The 25386-nt window shown below is 36.6% G+C and overlaps 1 protein-coding gene across 3 annotated transcripts in view; it reads left to right on the forward strand.

Annotated features, from left to right (window-relative positions):
- LOC128238470 (intermembrane lipid transfer protein VPS13D-like) overlaps window positions 1–25386 on the forward strand; it is a 93068-nt gene that overhangs the window by 54247 nt on the left and 13435 nt on the right. For all 3 annotated transcript variants that reach the window (XM_052954423.1, XM_052954424.1, XM_052954425.1), the window contains exons 54-67: window positions 436–618; window positions 3345–3508; window positions 4621–4674; window positions 6098–6187; window positions 7413–7557; window positions 10112–10287; window positions 15350–15473; window positions 15652–15724; window positions 16171–16327; window positions 17228–17306; window positions 18922–19128; window positions 19268–19361; window positions 19968–20134; window positions 20602–20712. In XM_052954423.1, coding sequence (XP_052810383.1) covers window positions 436–618; window positions 3345–3508; window positions 4621–4674; window positions 6098–6187; window positions 7413–7557; window positions 10112–10287; window positions 15350–15473; window positions 15652–15724; window positions 16171–16327; window positions 17228–17306; window positions 18922–19128; window positions 19268–19361; window positions 19968–20134; window positions 20602–20712 — 1824 coding nt within the window. The remainder of the gene's footprint in view (window positions 1–435; window positions 619–3344; window positions 3509–4620; window positions 4675–6097; window positions 6188–7412; window positions 7558–10111; window positions 10288–15349; window positions 15474–15651; window positions 15725–16170; window positions 16328–17227; window positions 17307–18921; window positions 19129–19267; window positions 19362–19967; window positions 20135–20601; window positions 20713–25386) is intronic.

Below are 25386 nucleotides of genomic sequence, written 5' to 3' on the forward strand. Positions count from 1 at the left end.
TAACAGCCTTACTAACATGATCAAAAATTCATTGTCATTTCGCCAATTTTGACCTTGTTTGTGTTTTGCAGAGTTATCGTCATAGTCTTGGTGTTGTTGGCATCGTTGTTGTCACTTGGTTTCCTTATGTTTAACGTTTTTGCTACTGAGCTTGTTTATAGAACTGTAGTTTTTCACATAGGTATTGGTATACATGTTTCCAAAGGAAATGTTGTTAAGCACCATAACTAGGACTAACAATTGTCAAATTATCTTTATTTGACTGAAAAAAACACACAACAAGAACAGCATATCGGAATTGGAATTATAGATCAGGTTCCGTTGAACAATAATGATTGTTTGAAATAAGTCGTAATGCTTGATTTTTAAAAAAACCCCACACAATTGAATGAACATGATCTCTTGCAATATGACTCATTAAAATGTACTTGGTAGGCTGACACCAGCAAGCGTATAATGTTTGGAATACAACTGGAGAATTTCCAGACATGTCGTGAATACGCGATCGAAAGTGGGGACCAGACAACCATCAACAGCGCCCTTCGTCTTTACGACATCAACGATCGGCTGCTGGAACTGAACATTAGGATCTTACTTCATGTTTCTGGCTCTCTGAAGGTAATGGTTCTTGGGCCCATTTTAATAAGATATCTTAGACATAAACCTTATGCTGATTGGGGATGCTTTGAGACACTAGTACATTCATTTTCTAGCACACCGGATAGGCATTTCCGGTGAATTCAGCCGTGCTGGAAAAGTCCATCTGGCATTCCCCCATGCCAGATGAGTCACGCGCTGTGACGTAATACTTTTCATTTCTTTTATTTTACACTTTATGTAACCATAATTATGATATTTCAATAGATGAGTTCCATCAACATTAACTTTACAAAAATACACCTAAAAACAAAACAAAATAATCCTTAAGAGACGTGATACTGAAGGAACTTCTTGACGTATGCAGTGAATAAAAAATATTGCGCGTCATGACGTCAGTTAACATCATCGCACGTGCTTATTGGTGAAATTTACAAAATACTGCTTTTCTATGCATTTTTCACAAAAAAGTGTAATTTAAGGTATGCTAGAAAAAATATCCATCATAAGTTTTCGTTCCGGATCGAAAAATCAGACCCTCGGGCAAGCTGCTTACCCGGTAACTCGGCAAGCCTCGTTACAACCCAGGTGCCCTCGGGTCGGATTTTTCGATCCGGAACGAAAACACATGACAGATATTATTAGGCAGAATCTATGCAATAAATGTCCTGACGATATTATGCTCCCGAAGACGGGCATATTAAGTTCGCATTGTCCGTCCTTCTGTCTGTCTGTTAGTCCAGCTTAACGTCTCGTGTCCGGAATGTAACTCTCTTGTATAGACCTATTTTAAAATTACTTACCACATGTGTTTGACATACCATCACGATGTGTCACGTGTAAGGCCTGCGATCCTACATAAAGTCAAGGGCACTTTTAATGTTTGAATACTATGAAATGCTGCATATAAGGACATAGAGTATGTGTGGTCATGTCCGGGCTGCAATTTCCCCAAGTTTGGACAGATTTTAAAATTACTTGCCACATGTGTTTCACATACCAAGAAGACATGGCGTGTGTAAGACCCATGTCTCTACCTCTATGGTCATGGTCACATTTAGGTTTTGAAATACTGCAGTAAGATATAGAGTACAGGTTTTCGTGTCCAGGTTGTAGCTTTTTCATGTTTGGACATATTTTGAAATCACTTGCCACATGTGTTTAACATTCCAAGACAAGTCGCATGCAAGACCCGTGTCCCTACCTTAAAAGGTCAAGGTCACACTTTCTGTTTGTTAATTTACTGTGGAATGTTGCATATTAGGCCATAGAGTATAGCTGGTGACGTCCTGGTTGTAACTTTCTCTTGTATGGACATATTTTAAAATAACTTGCCACATGTTTACGACATACCAAGACAACGTGTCGCATGCAAGACCCGTGTGCCTACCTCTAAAGTCAAGGTCACACGAAGAGTTTGTTTACTATGTAATGCTGCATACAATGACATAAGAGCGTAGGTTGTCAATTATGGGTGGTATTTTTAATGTTGAGCAATTTGCAATTACTCTCCGTATGTATTTGACATATAAAGGCTATATTACATTTGTAAGACCCAAGCTGTATTTTTGTCAAGCATAGAGGAGTTTCAATCCTTTGGCACAAACATAATGCCATGTGGTCTTGCAAATGCACAAGCTACTTGGTTAGACATAATGCAATGGGGTCTTGCAAATGCAACATATATTGGTTAAATAATGTAGTGTGGTCTTGCAAGGCCACCAGCCATATTGGTTAGACATAATGCCAAGTGGTATAGCAAATGCACCAGCAAAGTGTGTTGCACATCATGCCATAACTGTGGTCATACAAATGCACCAGGCATATTGGTAAGACATAATGCCATGTGGTTTTGCAAATTTGCTCACCATGTTGGTCAGACAAAATGTCATGTGGTCTTGCAAATGCAATAGCCATGTTGGTAAGACATAATGTCATTACTGTGTGGTCTTGCAAATGCATCAGCCATGTTGGTTGAACATAATGCCTCGTGGTCATGCAAATGCGTCAACCATATTGGTTATACATGATGCGCCAGCCATGTTAGTTAGACATAATGTCATGTGGTCTTGCCAATGCATCAGCCATGTTGGTTGGACATAATGCCACGTGGTCTTGCAAATGCGCTAGCCATATTGGTTATACATGGTGCAATAGGGTCAAGCAAATGCGCCAGCCATGTTGGTTAGACAGAAAGCCATGATTGTGGTCTTGCAAATGCACCAGCCATATTGGTTAGACATATACTGACATTGTTCAAAGGTCAATGTCGAATTTGCCGACATTCGTCACATACTGTGACAGCTCTTGTGATGTTTTTTATTGAAATGCAGTGCACACCTAAAGCCATGCAATCTTTAAAATGAAATGAAATTTTACTGGAAAATGGAGCCGTTTAAAGTGGAATCACATTGAAATATTTAAAATGGACAGAATTAAGTCAAGCTGTTTATAAACACTGACACATCATAATACGATCAAACTATAATGCAGCATATTCCAATTAGTAAGTTTCATTAAAGATGTTTAGTTCGTCTATTTTATAAAGAGGTATTGTCATAGCTTTTGTATCTTTGTTGACGTCGGCGTCATTTTCATTGGATACACATGTTGACATACCAATATTTAATGTTTTGCAGCAATGCCCATAACCATAACGCTGGCTATAATAATTATAAAGTAATGCCTCTTTTTCGACTGATTAAAACTATTATCATGCCTATTTTCAAAGTTGATATATTTCACAGGTGATAATTAGCTCCCCGTACTGGCTGGTTAACAAGAGCGGTCTGCCCCTTGTGTTTAGACAAGATGGTTGCCAAGAAGCCGCTGGACAAGGGGAGGAAACTGAAATGGCTAGAGTTGTTTCCCCTCTTCTCTTCAGTTTCAATGAGAGTAACTCTCCTTACCTGTAAGTGTTTTATATCCTGCACTAGTTAAGAGACTTGTAAGTGCTGTACCCTTCTCCTCATTAAAATAATCTTCAAAGAGAATAATCTACTTAACCTGTAAATATTCAAAACCAATATACCACTACCACTTCTGGTAAGGAAAGAAATTTTGATTGTTAGGGTGTTTCCTCTCTCATTCAGCTACAATGAGAGTTACTCTCCTTACCTGTGAGTATTTAATTTCCTTCCTTTGTGATTTTGCAAGAGTTTTGTCCCATCTCATTCAGATTCAATGAGAGTTACTTCCCTTTCCTGTTAACATTTAACATCTTCCCTTGAAAGAAAGGATGCTAACATGTCAAGCATTTTAACCCCTTCCCTCTTCAGCTTCAAGAAGAAAATCTCCCCTTACTTGTATGTATTTGATTACCTCCCATAATTAAGGAGAACACCAACAGCTGTCTTCTCTCATCTCTAGCTTCAAAGAGAATCACTCCCCTAACCTATAAGTATTGCTTTACTTTAGGGAAAACACCCTCACGTCAGCTTCAATGCGATTATACACCTGTTAGAACTCCTATCACAGTTTTCAGTTATTTAAATGGATTTTTGCCATCTTTGGCTCATCAGGTTTTGAAAATACTTATTTTGCTCTTGATAATGTTTGCAAAACATGTTTGACGATCAGTTAATCAAAGCACTATCGCAAAGCCTCTTTGCACCAACGATACAGTCAATTTGTGTCGCCTCGTTTATCACTGATTTTTGGGGTTTACAATGAAATCAATGCAAGTTTTACATTAGTGAATGATTTGGAGTTTGTAATGAGCCCACTCTTCCAGTAATTAGTTCAACATCATATGCAAAAGCATTTGCCAAATCACGGATTGGGCTGACGATGTTTCGTTGATGTGTGAATTTGAATTACAGGCAATTATTGCACTGGCTTGGAAATTCACTTGGTGGCTTAAGGCAGAGATTAAGGCAGAGCAACCAAAACCATTCATGGCTTTGAAACCTTGAAATGCTAAGTTGAAATTCAAATAGTAGTGGGTTAAGTCCAAAGTAATTGCTATGAAAAATATAAAGAATGGAAAACGAGTTTGCTAACCTTTTTGATTTACTATTCTAGGTGCGAGATGCGACTTGGAAAGTACAAACATGGAACTGATACAGTACCCACGTGGTAAGTGGTAGTTAAATGTATTGGCATATAATGTCATTTGTTTTAAATTAACAAAAGAAAACTTCTAAAAAAATGCAGATTAAAATGCCCAACCGCCCGAACTTTGATTTTGTATTTGGCATGTTAGTTGAAACATGATTATAATATTCAGAGCCACAGAATAGCTTTTACATCAACTGTATTGTACGCCTGTATGTATTTTGTTAAATGTAAAGTACAGCGAAATGGCAAATGTTAAAGTCTAATGTCAAATAAAAGTGCAAACATGCATATATTTTGCATACACGATAGGCTTCATTGTGAAAGTAGCTATTGATTACCCCCCCCCCCACGGGCAGTGCTTACCGGTAGTTTCCCTTGCATTATAAAACACGACGCTTTTCACGGAGAAGGAGTGATTCTTTACCAGTAAGCAATCGTCACTGTTGATCCGGATTTGGTTGTTAATTGATTGTAGTAACAATACGCACTTATTATTTTATTCGTATAAAAGCAAACAGATGTTTGATCTTATATTGTAATTGGTGGATTTAAAGGTTATTTGTGACCCTTATCTGTAACTTTGTTTATACAGTCGAACCTCGCTATGTCGACTTTTTCGGGACCTAGTGAAAAAAGTCGAGATAAGTCGACTCATCCGAATTACAAAAAATATCAACAATCCCAACATGTTTGAGTTGGATTGTACGATGTTTACATCCACAATTTAACGGTATTGTTGAATATTTTCGTCGTGAAAACAGCAAACTTATTATTGAAAAATTAAGTAAAACAAAAGTAGAATTATTTGTGTCAAATTTATTTCTTTTACGTTTATGGATCACACAAAACACAAATAAAACAACAATTGCATACATTTGTACATTGTAAGATTTTATACCGGGTCCTTCTCTGAATTGGTTGACCAGAGCAGTGAAACTAACATTTGACTTTTTAAAGTTATTCTTTCTGTTCCCATTCGGGATTGATATCTTATCAATAAAATGTTCATGTTTAATACAATACCAAAGAACTTGAGCAATAAATGTCTCTTTAATTAAATACATAAACAAACAACTTTCATTATTCGCACTTACCAATTACATTTTTGTATCCCCCAATTATGACAATTTGTTATATTGACACGCACGGTATTTTGCGACATGCCGCAAACCGTCATGAATATTTTCACACCTACGTCTCGATCTACAGTTCGACATAAAGAACACAGGAAATGTGTGGAATTCGACCACTGGGACTGAAAAACGAGGTCGACATAGCGAAAAATTCGAGATAAAAAAATCGTCACAAACAGATTTATTTTATATAGAATACGAAGGAATACATTCGGGACCGGAAAAGAACATAACCGGCAAGTCGACTTATCCGCAACGACATAGCGAGGTTCGACTGTATTAACACCACTGTCCATATATATTTACAGGTGTAAGGGCTTTGTGTTGAAAAATGACGAGGATCGACCAACGGTTCGTCAGCTAAATGTCATACACAGGGAAGGTAACAGACCGGACTGGTAAGTTTAACATTAAATTTTGGCATTACTGCCGAAGAGATAGGAGAAAAGAACTATATCTTGAATGACTAGGAGAAATATGTCTGATTGAAATTTGAAAGTATTAGTTTTTGGCATCATATTAATTATTGAATATAAAGAAGCATAATGTACTATAAAAGTAAATAGTTGGTCCAGTTGTAAGATGCTGGACTAGAATGCGGGAGGACCTGGGTTCAAATGTGGGTCTGACCCTGGCCTATTTCTGAAATACCTTCTGGTATTTCCCATCTCGCAAAGCAAATGCTGTCTCTGAACTCAGAAACTGCTTGCTGAGTAGTTAGAACGATGACTCACTGCTGATTTGTGACACGGATAGAACGGCTTTGAATAGAAAAGTGGGTCACTTCTGATGGGCGAAGATACCAGAAGTGACAGCCATCTGAAGAAATACTGTATTCACGCCTTTTCAAACAGATGAATGAAAAGATACCCTGGAAATACTGAATCAGGGAACTTAGGGGATGACCAACAAGATAAATAAAATAATTCCGTAGAAAATATTGAAACGTACACAAGAAAAACCAGACCCGTGCTGTCCAAGGGAAATTAGTGGGCAACCTGGTACCACCCAAACAGTCCATTAACCTTCGCACTAAGCCAAACACTGTAAACTCAAGCAGAAGACAGGGTGTGGGTGGCGAAAGGCAGGCAAGGCAGCTGAGGATTTAGAACTAGACCACCACAAAGTGTACTACAAAAGTACCATGGGCCATAAAAAGCATGTCCTGCTAATCTATTTTTAGTAACAGTGTGAAAACTATGAAGTTGTATTTCCTGCTTATCTCATAATTTTTTTCTGGGTTCTCTATATCATAAAGTATTGATAATACAGCACCGTAACAAAATAAACGAAAAGGGATTTGAGTGTTTAGATATTAAAGAATGTTGAGGCAGTTCATTTATTGATAAGTGGTTTTTCTATCAAAACATATTGAATTAAGAATTAAAAAAGTAATGGTATGATTTCCTTATGTGCAAAAATCATGGTCTCTTTAAAGTATTGAAAAGCCTATGCATAGTTGGGAGACGATATAACCCGCACATCAAGTCTTAATAAAGAATATGTTATGTACTGTTATGTTCCGTTATGTTATTGCCTTCAACTTTTAAATTCAACTTTATTTCTTTATTAATTTGTATTAAATGTGTGAAAACAATTATGTTAAACCTTTTTTAATTTCAGGATCTATAGCATAGGTATAGAAGTAAAGAAGGGCCAGGGGAGTTTCTTCAGGACAACGATCGTAACATTCTCCCCTCGTTATCGCATTGACAATTTGTCAGAACACAAATTGGCTATAGCGCAGAGGCATTTTACCTGCAAGGAGGTGAGTTGAATTGGGTGGTAGATCCGTAGATGATATTGTTCACCCATAAAATGTGCTTTTTAGTTTATTATAACTTGTCTAATTTGTCACCATAGCCTTTGTGATGCTGACATCAGTTTTGTGGCACAAACATTTTAACTCTCGACATAACTACAAGAATTTTATTGATATTTTTTTGAAACTTGATACCCATGTTGCCAGAGACAAAACTCACATGCATGGCAAGGTCAATTACTTTGGCTTTTTACCTCACCGGAGCACAAAGTGCTCAAGGTGAACTATTGTGATCGCCCTGTGTCCGTCGTCCGTCTTCGTCGTCCGTCGTCAACAATTTGACTGTTAACACTCAAGAAGTCACAATTTTGGCACAATCATAATGAAACTTGGTCAGAATGTTACCCTCAATAAAATCTTGGACGAGTTCGATATTGGGTCATCTGGGGTTAAAAACTAGGTCACCAGGTCAAATTAAAGGGAAAGCTTGGGAACAGTCTACAGGTCACATTTATGACTGTATCTTCAGGAAACTTGGTCAGAATGTTTATATTAATGATCTCTAGGTCCAGTTCGAATCTGGATCATGTGCGGTCAAAAACTAGGTCACCAGGTCAAATTGAAGGAAAAGCTTGTTAACACTCTAGAGGTCATATTTATGACTGTATCTTCATGAAAGTTGGTCAGAATGTTAATATAAATGATCTTTAGGACAAATCGAATCTGGGTCATGTGCGATCAAAAACTAGGTCACCAGGTCAAATTGAAGGGAAAGCTTGTCAACACTCTAGAGGTCACATTTATGACTGTATCTTCATGAAAGTTAGTCAGAATGTTTATATGAATAATCTGTAAGTCAAATTTAAATCTGGGTCATGTGCAGTCAAAAACTAGGCCACCAGGGCAAATCATAGGATAAGCTTGTTAGCACTCTAGGGGTCACATTTATGACTGTATGTTCATGAAACTTAGTCAGAATGTATATATTGATTAACTCTAGGCCAAGTTCGAATCTTAGTCATGTGTTTTTAAAAACTAGGTCACAAGGTCAAATTTAAGGAAAAGCTTGTTATCAATCTAGAGGTCACATTTATAAATGTTTTTTCATGAAAGTTGGTCAGAATGTTTTTATTAATGATCTCTATGTCAAGTTTAAATCTGGGTCATGTGCGGTCAGAAACTTGGTCACCAGGTCAAATTGATGGAAAAGCTTGTTAACACTCTAGAGGTCACATTTATGACTGTATCTTCATGAAAATTGGTCAGAATGTTAATATTAATGATCTCTAGGTCAAGTTACTATCTGGATTATGTGCGGTCAAAAACTAGGTCACCTGGTCAAATTGAAGGAAAAGCTTGTTAACACTCTAGAGGTCACATTTATGACCGTATCTTCATAAAAGTTGTCAGAATGTTTATATAAATAATCTCATAAGTCAAATTTAAATCTGGGTCATGTGCTGTCAAAAACTAAGTCACCAGGTCAAACCATAGGAAAAGCTTGTTAGCACTCTAGAGGTCACATTTATGACTGTATGTTTATGAAACTTAGTCAGAATGTATATATTGATTAACTCTAGGCCAAGTTCGAATCTTAGTCATGTGCGTTGAAAAACTAGGTCACCAGTTCAAATTGAAGGAAAAGCTTGTTAACACTCTAGAGGTCACATTTATGACCATATGTTCATGGAACTTGATCAGAATGTTATTCATGATGATCTTTAGGTAGAGTTTGAAACTGGGTAATCAGAGGTCAAAAACCAGGCCACTAGGTTAAATCATAGAAAAACTTTGTTAACACTGTAGAGGTTGCATTCTCTCTTTAATCACCATGAAACTATGTCAGAATGTTTGTGTTTATGAAGTCTATGTCAAGTTGAAACTGGATAGCCTGAGTTCAAAAACTAGGTCACATAGTCAAATCATAGAAACATTGTTAAAACACTGTTGAGGCCATATTTTCTACTTCATCTATATGGAACCTGATCAGAATGAACTTATTACAGCAAGGTAAGGTTTGCAATTGGGTCATCGGTGATATTTAAAAAATCATCCGTTATATTAAAAAAAAAACTTTGTCACTAGGAAGGATCTAAGTAATATATTTTTTTAATTCCAGCAGGTATAAATGTTTTGATTCCATACCTCATGATTATATTTGGATGTGAATGAGATGTGAAACCCAAATCTTTAGTCCTGTTTTGCACCACATAACCTGAATTGGTATGCGGTAAAGCCCACATAACCAATTCACCATCTTACTTTACCTTATATGATCTAAAGTAGCTGAAATGAAGATGACCCTTCAAATTGTGGCATAAGGCTGATAGGGAAGAGTTTTGTCACAATTGCCCTCGCCCTGAAAAAACTTATTTCACACTTGAATTGGATCAGGTGTGCGATACAGGGACTTCAGGGCCCTCTTGTTTATTGTTAAGTGATGCCTCTTGTCCAAATGAGATATAAGACGAGCAAATGGCTTTTGCTACATGACACTTCTCTTTATACAAAGTAGCTATCAGTCTTTAGTATATGGATATAATGTTCTGATCCACTTCAGACCCTGACTCACCCTGATGGCCAGTTGTCTGCTCCCCGAGGATCCAAGATGCCATTCCATTGGCCGAGGCAGGACCTGGACCAGCTGCTGTGTGTGAGGATGTTAGATGTCAATGGGTGTAACTGGTCTGGGGGCTTCAAGATCGACTCAGTGAGCTCATTCCATGTAAACATGAGGTAATGGATGATGATGACGATGATAATGATGATAATGATAATGATTCAATATTTGTGCATGCTAAACATTTTATTCTCAGAACGAGACTCAGCTGGGTCAGACACTCATATCAATGGCTACTTAAGGTGAAAATGCGATTCCAAGTAATTTTGTGCGATAATACAATATTTCTTCTTATCATTGCTGTGCATACAACTATTTTAAATGAAAGAAATGCTACTGAAATCAGCATTCATTTATTTCAAATAGAATATAAGAAAAGAATGGGTGGTGAAAATATGAAGACATACTGACTGTATGGGAAATATTTACAGGTAGGCTCTTTAGATAACAAAGCAAATACTTTGAGGAGAATGCAACTGAGGATATTGTTTTACTTTGATAATATGTATTAGCTGACTATCACAAAATTTAAATTAGGAAATGACAATGTTGTACAGTAACCGTACATCCTAGGGTAAAATAGGGTAATGTTTTTCGATGATGATTTCAAAAACCGCATTAGTTTGCTCCACACAGTCATGTTTAGACAGATTAATTTAGGGAATGGACACCTTCTGATACACCAAGGCTAAGGAGGAACAGGATTTCTTATGTCTGACTGGAAAGAGGAAACGATATCAAAAATATTGCAGACAATTAAGCCACTGTAACATCACAAACCCAAAACTAAACGGGATACATTATCTTCTTACTAGAAACAAACGGCAGTCTGTGAAATATTTTGCAATTGTTTGTTTCCTTTATAAACACCAAATATTTATAAATGCCTTTCTCCCTTTATCAAATGGTGAATTACTGTCATCCATTTGAACTATATCATTCAAAACGTACTAGTATTCAAGAACTGGGTATTTATTACTTCAACATTGGTCGACAAATTGAATTATAATCATTTCAAATTGAAATCGAATGATAATGATAATGAGACATTGCAACAATGACAGCCTGGTGATAGCGGGGAGAACATTCTGTCAGCAACCCCCTTATATATTTATAGAGAAAGATTGACATGTTAATGTATCGGTTGCTGAAGAGATCCGAAATTGTTCGAATGTAGTAGTTTCAGCAAGGATGTCAAAATAATTATTGTTTACATCGAATTCTCTTAATGTTAACGCTAAAATTTTATCGATTTCTAGAACTTCTCTTTGCTTCTATTGAATTGTAAAGGCCCATTTATTCAATCATTCTTGTCGGGCGATATATAGATAGCTAAATAAAGTTTTTGAAAAAAACACATTGTTTTTCACATTTTCAAAACATCTGTATTCAAGTTCATTGTTTCAATGTGATAACCGTTTTTACAAAACGAAACAGTAATGGCCAGAACAAATATTCAGGGCTATTTCACATTCACAATGTTCATTTATAAATGGGCCATCTCAATTCTTTTATTCTACCTGAAATTAAAAAAAATGATGAAACATTGATTGAATGTTATAAACATAAGATATGAGAAAATCCTGCATAGAAATTAATTAGGTTGTCAGCCTTGCTGAACGGCTACCAAGAAACCATCCCATAACTAACTGCTTGTTCACATTAGAGAAATCTTCATTTTTTTGCAGCAACTTATCCATCAGCATGTCAATCTCTCTCTGTTTATTTACATGTAAAATGTCCTTCCCCGCTCCAACTAGGCTGAACATCTGATGGCGATTTGTCAATGTTGCATTATCATAATCGCCCAATTTTTATCTGAAATAATAATCAATTTGTTGACCAATGGTGGAGTAGTAAATATCCAGTTCTTGAAAACAAGTACGTTTTGATTGTTAAAGTGGATAGTTCAAAGTGGGTGACTATAATTAACAATTTGATAATATGAGAAAGGCATTTATAAATGTGTGGTGTTTATAATGAAAGAAACACACAATTGTTAAATATGTTTCAGACTTGCGTTTGTCTTTTAGTTATACACAAATGTTTACCGGTTAGATTTGGGCTTGTGATGATGGGTTGCATTTCTTATAAGCAATATTCTTGGTGTCGTTTCTTCACTCTAGTCAGAAACGTTAAGCCATCTTCCCTTCCTTAGCCTTCATGTCTTCGAAGATGTCCATCCCATAAAATCCTCTGTCTTAAAATGTTTGAAACAGACCATTGTTGTTTTTTGAAATCTGCAAAAAAATAACCCTCAATAATTTGTTCAATAAATAGAGTGTACATTTCTCAAATATCTCTGTCGATATGTTATTTTTGTTAAGAATGAATTCAAAGTTTGTTTAATGAATGACACTTGAACCCCAGTATAAGACCACAACACTTTTTCCCTGTCTATATTGGCTGCACAACCGCTGCGTTTTCCCTATATGTTTGTATTGGCTGCCGTAATCGCTGCATTTTATACCGCCCCCCCCCCCTATTTTACCCTAGTATGTACGGACATTGTACAACGTCATTTTTAGCTCCACTGGCCGAAGGCCATGGAGCTTATGTCGTCACAGATTGTCCGTCGTGAGTGCGTGCGTGCGTGCGTGCGTGCGTGCGTGCGTGCGTAAACTTTTACTTTAAACGACATCTCCTCTGAAACTGATAAGCGGATTTTGACAAAACTTCACAGGAATGTTCCTTTGGTGGTCCTTTACCAAAATTGCTCAAATGGTTCCGGTCCATTGCACAATATGGCCGCCAGAGCTAAAAATAGCAAAATCTTTAAACGACATCTCCTCTGAAACGGTTCGGCAGATTTTGATGAAACTTGACAGTAATGTTCCTTGGGTGGTCCTTTATTAAAATTGCTCAAATGGTTCTGGTCCATTGCACAATATGGCCGCCACAGCTAAAAATAGCAAAATCTTTAAACGACATCTCCTCTGAAACGGATAGGCAGATTTTGATGAAACTTGACAGAATTGTTCCTTGGGTGGTCCTTAACCAAAATTGCTCAAATGGTTCCGGTCCGCTGCACAACATGGCTGCCAGGGCAAAAAAATAGAAAAACCTTTAAAGAACATCTTCTCAGAAACCGATGATCAGATTTTGATGAAACTTAACAGAAATGTTCCTTGGATGGTCATTAACCAAAATTTGTTAAATGGTTCCAGTCCACTGCACACCATGGCTGCCAGAGCTAAAAAATAAAAAAAACTTTATACGACTTGTCGTCGAAACCGATGACCTTTTTTCGATAAAACTTGACAGAAATGTTTGTTTGGTGCTCCTTTACTCAAATTGCCCAAATCATTTCGGTCCACTGCACAACATGGCAGCCAGAGCTATTAAAGTAAAAATTTTTTTTAAATAACTTCTCCTCAATAATTGATGATTGTATTTCTATGAAACTTGACGAAAATGTTCGTTAGGTGGTCTTTGCTTGAACCTTTTGGCCAGTGGAGCACAGGCACTGATGTGCCTCTTGTTTTTAATTTTAACGAATAAATATGCTTATACTCTCAAAGAAGTTTTATTATGTTCGACATCAGGGATAGCCAGCTAATTAATATTAACGAAGAGACACACTATCATCAATTGCATAGAAATCAAAGTTATTGCTATGTTTTTTTTAATGAAAGAGGTTACCTGGAAATCTTTGCCCATATGTCTTTTCGATTTCACCATCCATTATTCTATTTGAAATTCATAAAAGCTGATTTCAGTATCATATCTTCCATTTAAATAATAGTTGTATACACATCAACGATAATTAGAAATTAAATTGTATTGTAGCACAAAATTACTTGGAATCGCATGTTTACCTGAAATGGCCATAAATATGAGTGACCAATGCTTTCATCGGACCCATTGAGCCTATTTCTGAGAATGGTGTGTTTAGCATGCATACATACTGAGGAAGTCCTATTGCTTAAGTACCTCATGTATTATTTATGAGGTTAATATCGATGATAATGATGATGACGACGCTGATGATGAATCTGATTAATGATGATGATGATGTGCATACAATAGAAAATATCGCCTTATATGTGAGAACGCTTTAAAAATATTTCTAGATTTGAACGTAAGAACTCTGCTATTGAAATTAGAGATTCTATTGCAGGTTCTGGCATTCAATTTATTATTTCTGACAACAGTTTATTGGAGAAAATCGTTTTACAAATACACATATGTGTTTGTTTTTCTAGAGATGAACACCAGAAGTCCTTCTCAACGTAGGATTTAGTGTTACTGCAGGTTCAGACCTCTACGGTTTTATTATGCCCCCGAAGGTGGGCATATTAAAATCGCACCGTCCGTCCGTCCGTGTGTATGGACAGATTTTAAAATAACTTAACACATGTGTTCCACATACCAAGACGACGTGTCGCGTGCAAGACCCGTGTTCCTACCTCTTAGGTCAAGGACACACTTAGTGTTTATTCACAATGGAGTGCTGCATATAAGGACATAGAGCATAGGTTGTCGTGTCCGGGCTGTAACGTTCCCTTGTATGGACAAATTTTAAAATAACTTGCCATATGTGTTCCGCATACCAAGAAGATTTGTTGTGTGCAAGACCCGTGTCCCTACCTCTAAGGTTTCACAATGAATTGCTGCATATAAGGACATAGAGCATAGGTTGTTGTGTCGGGGTTGTAACTGTATGGACTTTTAAAATAACTTGCCATATGTATTCCACATACCAAGACGACGTGTCGCTTGCAAGACATGTGTCCCTACCACTAAGGTCAAGGTCACACTTAGTGTTTATTCACAATGAAAAGCTGGGTATATGGACATAGAGTATAGATTGTCCTGTCCGGGCTGTAACTTTCTCTTGTATGGACATATTTTAAAAGTGCCACATGTGTTCGACATAAGACGACGTGTCGCGTGCAAGACCTATGTCCCTACCTCTAAGGTGAAAGATACACTTAGTGTTTATTCACAATGGAATGCTGAATATAAGGTTATAAGAGTGTTGGTTGTCAAATATGAGTGGTATTTTTTATGTTGTGCGGCAATTTAAAATAACTTGCCATATGTATTTGACATGTAAAGGCAAGATCAACTATTCATGTACTGACTTTGTTCAAAGGTCACAATCGGGGGCATTCATCACATACTGTGTCAGCTCTTGTTTGTATTAAATTTCATACTTTCCACTCTTAATTGCAGAGATGAGCACAAGAATTCCCTGCTTCTCAAGGTAGAATTGTTACTGCAGGGTCAGACTTTCACCATTGTGTTTCTGGACGCTGAGGAAACACCCCCGCCTTTCAGGATAGACAACTTTTCAGAGGTGAGGATTGTATGCGGTGTATAAATAACTCGATAAGGGCCTATGGTCAGATTTTTTGTATCCGGACCGCTTACCAATGAAATAGTTTTATATGTGTATTTTCTGTATATATTCCAAATATTTTTATGATATAGATGACATTTCTAAGTAAAAGCAAATTATGTTTTTTATATTTCAGATGCCCTTGACATACTATCAGACGAAAACCCGTGATGAGAACCTGCGGGCAGTTATTCGTCCCAACACGTGCTGTAAGTAACATGTTTAAGTTGGGTTGGTTAAATAATGAGGGAAAAATAAGGTAAAGCACAAATTTGCATTTTCATATATTTAACTTGACTAGCCAAATTTTAAGCAACTCTATCTGGAATATAATGGAAGTATTGCCCTTATAATTCTAATAAGAAATTCAAGTTCAGCTTTTACATGTATCTTAATTTTACAGTGACACAGCCATGTTTCACTTAAACTTAAACTTAATAGCGACAGATAAGTCGAGGGGATGTCTCTGATAGTTCTTGTTAAATGTTAGAAATAACTTGAAAACAAAACAATACAAGATATAAGAATGGTACCTTTACGCAGTTTTGTATATTGCACTGTAGAAAATCACCCTTTAATATTAAACTGATCCTAAAATTCTTGAAAAAAACAACAACAATTTTTGACGAAACAACCCATATTCTCTGACTTCTAGTGCCATATGCCTGGGATGAGCCTACCCTAGAACACTACCTCACACTATCAGTTCCGAGCGGTAGCACTGAGACCTACAACCTTGACCAGATCGGGGAAGGAACACTTCTTTGTTACCAGTCATATTTCTTCATATCCGCTTCAGCTACGTTCTCAAGGTATGCTGGTTACTCTTTTTACCACTCTAAAAACACTTTCATTGCTATGGAGTACAACTTTGAACTATTGTTAGACCTGTTTACCTACCTCTAAGGCCAAGGTCACTATAAGTTTTTGTTCTCAATGGATTACTGCATACAAGAACATACCAAGACGACGTGTCACGTGCAAGACCCGTGTCCTTACCTCTAAGGTCAATGTCCCACTTAGTTTTTTGTTCACAATGGAATGCTGCATATAAGGACATAGAGTATAGGTGGTCGTGTCCGGGCTATAACTTTCTCTTGTATGGACAGATTAAAACCCCCCACATGTGTTCGACATACAAAGACAACGTATCACTTACAAGACCTGTGCCCCTACCTCTAAGGTTAAGGTCACACCTAATGTTTGTTCACAATATAATGCTGCATATAAGGACATAGAATATAGAAGGTCGTGTCCGAGCTGTAACTTTACTTTGTATAGACTATAGATTTTAAGATCAGTTGCCGCAGGTGTTCGAAACACCAAGACGACGTGTCGCGTGCAAGACCTATGTCCTTACCTTTCAGGTCAAGGTCACATTTAGTGTTTGTTCACAATGGAATGGTTGCATAATAGGACTTGGAGTATATATGGTATCTTGGCTTTAACTTTTTCATGTACTGGCCTTGTTTATAGGTCTGGTCAATTTCATATTCGATGGCATTCCTTACATACTGTGACAGCTCTTGATTTCAATTTCACAATTTTGTTCTAGTTAATTATCGAAAAAAAGAAAATCTCAGGATATTGAAGTAATGGTTACTTATTGTGTGTTGCGTATCAAGTAACTGTGTATGCAAATTTCTGTAGTAATTTTGAATTCTATTAAAAAAATCTTTCTTAGATTATTATGTATGTTGTTGTTTTTTCAGAGAGAATTCTTTCTCTGATGCCATGAACTCAGAACTTGTGTTTGATTGTGAACATGACTTTGTCATCTTCAGAAAAAAGGTAAGTTAAAGTAACTGTGATGACAAGTAGTAAGGTTTATCAATAGACGTTAATTTGTCGAAACTCACCATTTATTAGATATCAGAATAGAGTCTTTATCTCCAGCCAATGAGATCACCTATTGGTCTTCAATAAATTCCATGCTTTATCGTTAAGATTTTTTTTTTCAACTGAACAGACATGACGTCATAATTAAGTTTCCACTTGCAGTAAGTCAATTGGCAATTATAGTGTAAATTCGCGAAATTAGAACAAGCCTTGACTGGTATTATAACTGTTTTAGGGCTGAGCTTGTTTCTGTAGTTTTTCGCATTAATATTGCAAAAAATAAGAAATGATTACATTTTCTTTTTCTAAGTAGTTTTGTAAGGATTCAATCAGGCTTGTTGATTCAGCGGTCTAAGCTTTGAGATAAGCAGATTTAGATGATCTTATTTATTATCCCCCGTCTTGAAAAGGCGAGGGGATATAGTAATGGTAGGCGCGATTCCCTGGCGCGATTCCCTGCGTGTGTGTGTGTGTGTGTGTGTGTGTGTGTGTGTGTGCGTCCGTCCGTGCCACATTCATTCCTTTGCATCTCCTCTCACATTTCTCATGCGATTTCTACCAAACTTTCACAGATTGATAATCATGACGTGAAGCAGCGCACATTGTCTGGCTTTTGCCATTAGACCATTTTTGATAAAGTTATAGCCCTTTGTTTATTTTACATTTAAAATTGGTTTCTTCGCAACTCCTCTTACGTTTTTCATGCGATTTCTACCAAACTTTCACAGATTGAGATCATAAAGTGAAGCAGGGCATAATGTCTGGCTTTTGCGATTTGACCATTTTTGAAAGAGTTATTGCCCTTTGCTTATTTTACATTTAAAATTGGTTTCTTCGCAACTTCTCTTACGTTTTTCATGCGATTTTTACCAAACTTTGTGATGACTATATAGTGACGCAGCGCATATTGTCGGGCTTTCGCGATTTGATCATTTTTGAAAGATATTTTTCCCTTTCTTTATTTTACATTTAAAAACTCCTTACGTTTATGACTATATAGTGACACAGCGCATATTGTCAGCCTTTTGCAATTTGACCTTTTTTGAAAGAGTTATTGCCCTTTCTTAATTTTACGCATTTCTTATGTTCCTGATAATAGCCCCCGGGCTACCCTTACCATTGATTGGCTTTCATTACAAAAAATGTCCCCACGAGGCGGGGGATATAGCTGTCTGTGACCGCTCTTGTAACCTTTATAACTAAAGTTTGTATGTTTATTTTGCTTTTTTCATTCACAAATATGAGGTAGGCAAAAGGTCCTAACGTCGGCAAATGTCCCCAACAAATTTGCAAGAAAATATTAATTTGAAAAAATGAAGCAGGGGTTTAAAAGTTTAGAATTAATGCTGAAATCTGGATTAAGAGCTTTTAACTCTAGCCATTTGTACAGATGTAAAGACTAAATATGCTGGATTTTTTTATCAAAAACATCAGGTATCTTAAAATTAAAATAAATGACTTTGGAAACAATTTAAGAAAATGAACATGTTTCTTTGAGGATTGAACATTTTAACTGTTAGAATCCCTTTTGTAAATCTACTCATTTACCTTTTTTTTCTTACAACAGGAGGTAGGCAAAAGGTCCCAACTCTGGCGAATGACTCCCACAAACATGTTAGAAAACGAAGGCATGTGTCAACCATTAGAGCCGGGCAAGGCGTCACGTACCGGTCAACGTTACGTTCTGGATGTGGCAGACAACAAGGAAAATCCAGTCCTCGTGGTGAGGAAAGCAACAGAAGGAAAGTCAGCGAGGCAGAGGTGGACTTTCAGGGTGAAGATTTTGAGAATTTTTTCTTGATAATATAAAAATAGGTTTTATAAAATGCATTTGATTATTTATTGTGCCAAACATCATTTCATGGTTATTTGTGTCCTTTTTCCTTGCTTTACTGACAAAATAACATTTTCAGGAGGGTATGTTATGTTCGGAAAGTGATGATGACAAATTGATGGGCTTTGTACGGTGCGTGCAGTGCCCTGGAGGCATTGAACAACTCCAGGATGGTAAGACTGATATTTAATGCTGATATTATATAAAACTGTGTATGGTATTTACAGTGTCACAGAGATATTAACAACTCCTGGATGGTAAAACTGAAGCTTAATCAAATGTGTATATAGGAAGGATATATTGTGCTCTGAATGTCAATATCTTCTGGAGCTGTGTCCTGGGGACACTGGGGGCACCTGATGGTACATTTGTATGGCTGATATTGTATAATTATTTTTGTCTAAAAGGGTATGGTATTTGTTGATAAATTGATAACGTGCCTAGAATTGTGCATTGTCCCGAGAGAGATTGAATAAACTCTTTTACAACAACATACAACCTTGTATAGGTGCCCTGAGACATAGTTACCTAAAACTGAATTGCCCCACTCCTACCCTACATGAGAAAATCCACACGGAAGATGAACCTTTTAGTCATGAATATTCCTGAAGTAATTTAACACATTCAATTATCATTACCAGCTGTCATTGTGATACTAGGCCTACCAAGTTGAGACAATACCCCACATCAAATCCAATATGAGATTAACCATACAGAAGATAAACCCTGGATTAGGGATATACCTGTAGTAATCTTACACTTTCGATCATCCTTGACAGGTGCTATGGTGATATTAGGCATGGCCCAAGTGGAGGAAGGGGCTCCCATCCCGCCCCACATGAGAATGTCAATGCAGAAGATGAACCCTGGTTCAGGCAGCCTCGCGGTCCGTACACAGATGGATGGGCCAGTCAGAGTTGTCCAGATTAATGACCAGCAACACAGGGTAAGATTACCTCAAACATTTAAATGGGAATAAAAAGCTTTTTTAAATAATACTCTTAATCTGAATTCCTGTCAACATATAGAACTTTCAAACAATTGGCTGATTGTTAAGAAATATGTCAACAGCATGATTAATAACATCATTGTTAAATATTTATAATTAATCCATAATATCTAAAAAAAAAAGCAAGTACATTTAAAACAGTTGACTCTAATCTTATTTGGAATACTTTAGATCATGAGTGTCTGATCTTTGAGCGAAAAACGATATGACAGTTGACAATGATGATGCGAACAACATTGCTAACTTGAACAAACTGCTGAACAATTGGCCTTATAATTCTAAACTATTTTATTCCTCAGATAATTCATGAACTGCACTGAGGATTTTTTGCAGTAAAATATATTTACGTAAACTTCCTTATTCTTTTGATAATTCATGAAACTTAAAATATGTTCTGTTTATAGATCATTCGTAAAACACTGTCGAAGGATGATGATGATTGGGAAATCTATGAAGACTCTCTGAACCACAAAACCAATGAGAGGCGTGGGAAACCACAGCACAGAAATGTGGAGGTTTGTTTATTAAGTCTCTGACTTGTGAGTATGTGCTTACAAAAATTGGTTTAATGTGACGCAGTCCCATTCAATTTTGTGTCAGTACTTGCAAACAATCTTTAATTCGTTCTTGTCGTCTTCAGGATATTTTGTAAACTAAGAACTTAGTCACTGTTTATATCAACCTTTTCACATCATTTAAACCAATTACGGTAGAATACTTCTTTACTGAAATGAATATAAAATTATTCAAGAATTTATGCCTTCTCATGGGACATAATATAATGTTGATCACTTATAACTATAACAGAATAAAATTTAATTGTGATCAAATTACTAAGAGATTAATATATGGCCGCGCAGGGCCAATGAGTGATAATAGCCCCGGCATGTTGATAATGGCCCGAGGGCTTTAGCCCGAGGTCCATTATCGATATGCCGGGGCTATTATTACTCATTGGCCCCGCGCGGCCATATATTGAACTGTTTAATACACATGTTTTGACTCAAGTATTCAGTAGTCTGTCGATATGCCGATATCTAAACATGATGGTTTTTATCTTGCTGGTAAATTTTCTTTTGGGTACTTTTCTTGACGTTTATGAAAATGGCAACAACTACTCTACTTTTAGTTTAACTGAGTTTCATACGGATAAATGTGTAAGAAAACGTGTTTGTTGTGAATATTTCAGATGATATCGATATAGAAAATTTCAGATTTAAACAGTTAATGAAGTGTACAGTCGAATGGACATTTTAACCAGAACTTTGAATCTTGTGAGATTCTTGCACTTGAACTGTTGGAATCAGCAACTCTAGACATGCTACACTACAAGTTCTTGCCACTTTGGTTGTGACATTTTTTTTAACAACTAAGGTGTGCTTTATTCACATAATCGTACTATTCATACTGTACTACTACTGTTACCGGGAGACAGAGGTATGTTTGTTTCATGTTTGAATGCATTTTCGGTACACTGGTGTACTTTTACCTGTTAAAAAAAATACAGTATTTGGTTAACAGAACTAGGTACATTTGTCATTGTTCAGTACTGTTCAGTCTTTTTGGCCAAGACCTTTGCTTCATCTCGAGAACAAGGGCAATATTTCTCGAAACGTGTTAAGCGTTACTACACACTTCTTGAAATTAAATCTACAGTTAGTCAGGAAATAAATAAAAGAACTTAAATTTATTACAGAATTAATTTAGATATTTCGAGAAACTACATGTCCACAACTTTTAAGAAATGGATTAAATCGTTGATGTCAATGCTGTTTGAAACAACTTTATAGGTTTCTTTGTAAGACTTATTATACAATGGGACTGGAAAATATAGTAACACGTGTATTAAGGTATCTTAATACACATGTTACTATATATAGTAAAATTTTAACGTTGTCAGAATAGTCATTATCGGCGCGGCGGGACCATAATTATCAAAATTGATAATAGCCCGGGGGCTATTATCAGTCACGTGACCGATAATGACCCTGCGATTGTCCGCACGTGCAACGTGACGCAATTTCACGTTGTTGAAGATGGCTGACGGAGTAGACATGGGTGAACGTACGCTCGAAAATTTAGCCAACGGGCTACTTCAACTGGATTCTGCCATCGAAAAAAATGAACATTTCACTGAGGCAAAAGCCCGGCAATTCATTGAAGCAAAGAAAAACAAGGCTACGGTAACAAAAACAAGGAGTGACATGAAAAAGGTGAATGATTGGCTGAACGATGACGGCGAGACCCGCCAGATCAAAGACATTCCACCAAAGGAGCTAGATATTCTTCTATCCAGATTCCTGCTCAGTGTCAAGAAGACCAGGCTTTCGGCAGAGGCGAATGGCCCCGCTGCAACCAACTTCGAGCCATCTACCCTGCGTGGCATCTTGTCAAGTGTAAAGAGACACCTGTCCGAGAATGGTAGGCGTTTTTCTGTTTGTTATTATTATCTAAAACAACTAAAGTTAATATATAAAGACCTTAATAGTTATATATTTTATAGTTGCCTATAATTTTATGCACAGACTTTGATTATTTTAATCATAATCAGCTCGTTTTGCAGAGTACGAAGGCGATGTCATGGGCGGAAAAGAGTTCAAACTCACACGGGACACGCTAAAAGCGAAATGCGTAGACTCGATCCCTTCACTTCCTCAGAGATTCAACAACTCTACGAAAAGGAGCTTCTTGGAGCCGGTAAGTTTGACAGTTAATTGATTGTTTACATATCACTAAGCAACAAAGACAAGGGAGACAACTACAGTATAACGAGAACGATATAAGCCGGTCCCCGGTATTCAAAAAAGCCTACCTTTATAATATGTATTGCGTGGTAATAATGAATAATGGGTAATTATTATTGTATGACGAAATTCGTGGATTTTATGTCTGTTATTTTATATTTCTTTAACCTAATATATATTTTATAAACATTCATTACTATATTAAGGTAGAAAAAAAGAAATCTATATGCATTTAGAGAGAGTTTACAGTGCAGTACATTGTTAAACAGTAGAGAACATTATACAACATAATAATCAAGCACCTTTTAACTGTGTAATTGTTTCAAATGGTATGAATTTCGAATTAATTACAGCCTCTCCAATTTCCCTCACAAATACCATTTGGCTTAACAACACCATGCACCTTGGATTGCGAGGAAGACAGGAGCACTTGACCATGTTGTGGGTGGACTTGGAATTAAGCCAGACCTTCGATGGTGTGAGTTACTTGGCCTTCACGGAGAGGGCGACAAAAACAAGAAACGGAGTTGCTGGTGACCACAAGCAATATGTGCCTAAGCTCTTTGAACAGCCAGGTAACCAAGTAAAAATAGCATTGTTATAAAAATGTTATTTTTTCTATTGTTAACAGATGATGTTCATTTATTGCAGTTATTAGCAAAACTGTTTAAACTTAAATCCATTTAAAATAAGAATTCAAATGTTGATTTTGTAAAAAAGAAATGAATATGTGATTGAGTACTCTAAATGTGTTTTAAAATTATTTGCAGGAGACCCAAACTGCCCTGTAAGGTTGTATCAGCTTTACAAGGAAAAGAGACCACCTCAGATGTCCGCCCCAGAAACAAGGTTTTATGTAGCCCTGAATTTTGGAAAGGGAACAGAATCAAATGATCTCTGGTTCATCAACCAAAACCTGGGAAAAAATAAATAGGGACAACTGGCCAAAACCATGAGTGAGCAGGCTGGATTTCAGGCTAGGCATGTTAAAATAAGAAAAACATGCATTACAAATTTGCTGGATGCCGGTTGTTTTCCCACTGAGGTGGCACAGCTGACTGGTCACAAAAATCTGATGTCTCTAAATCATTACCATACAAACAATATAGAAAAGCAGCAAAACATGTCCAATATTCTTCAAAAGAACCAGTGACAAATCCAGAACCAGAACCAGTTACTAGCATGGAGGAATTTGATGATAATGACAATCAGGAATTTGTAGCAGCATCCCAGGAAATTGAGAAGCGCTATCCTCCATCCAAACATATGAAGAGATTCCTGTAAGAAAACCAACATATGATGAAGCTGAACAAATTTTAGAACTTCCCATTAAACAAAGCCTAGGTGGAACACTGACCCTGCAAAAAATTATGAAGGACACTCAGTCACTGTTTAATGGCTGCACCTTTAATGGACCTATCAGCAGTAATTTGAAAAATTAGGAACCATACAGTATGTATGCATAACTGATACTGCCTCCTTAAGTTGTAGGCACTGGAATGAGTGAACAAAGTTATTCCGACTGTACATACATGTGGTCTTTTATTCCATTCATCCACTGTTATTATTATATTGTTTTTATTTCACATGTTTCTGTGTTGAAAAATGTTCTTTTATCTTCACTTCCTGTGAAATAAATGTGTGCTACATGTATTTTATTGCAATTTGCTTTTCCAGTCCCATTGTATAATAAGTCTTACAAAGAAACCTAAAAAGTAGTTTCAAATAGCATTGACATCAACGATTTATTCCATTTCTTAAAAGTTGTGGGCACAGTTTCTTGAAATATCTAAATTAATTCTGTAATAAATTTAAGTTCTTTTGTTTATTTCCTGACTAACTGTAGTAAAAATAGAAATATTGCCCTTGTTCTCGAAATGAGGCAAAGGTCTTGGCCAAAAAGACTAAACAGTACTGAACAATGACAAATGTACCTAGTTCTGTTTACCAAATACTGTATTTTATTTTAACAGGTAAAACTAAAAGTACATTAGTGTACTGAACATGCATTCAAACATGAAACAAACATACCTCTGTGTTCCGGTAACAGAAATAGTACAGTATGAATAGTACGATTATGTGAATTAAGCTCACCTTAGTTGTTCAAAAACATATCACAACCAAAGTGGCTAGAACTTGTAGTCTAGCATGTCTAGAGTTCCTGACTCCAACGGTTCAAGTGCAAGAATCTCACAAGATTCAAAGTTCTGGTTGAAATGTCCATTCAACTCTACACTTCATTAACTGTTTAAATCTGAAATTTTCTATATCGATATCATATGAGTTATTCACAACAAACACGTTTTCTTACTCATTTATCCGTATGAAACTCAGTTAAACTAAAAGTAGAGTAGTTGTTGCCATTTTGATAAATGTCACGAAAATTACGCAAAAGAAAATTTACCAGCAAGATAAAAACCATCATGTTTAGATATCGGCATATCG

Source organism: Mya arenaria, chromosome 6 (genome assembly GCF_026914265.1).
Source record: "Mya arenaria isolate MELC-2E11 chromosome 6, ASM2691426v1".
In the NCBI taxonomy this organism is placed as follows: domain Eukaryota; kingdom Metazoa; phylum Mollusca; class Bivalvia; order Myida; family Myidae; genus Mya; species Mya arenaria.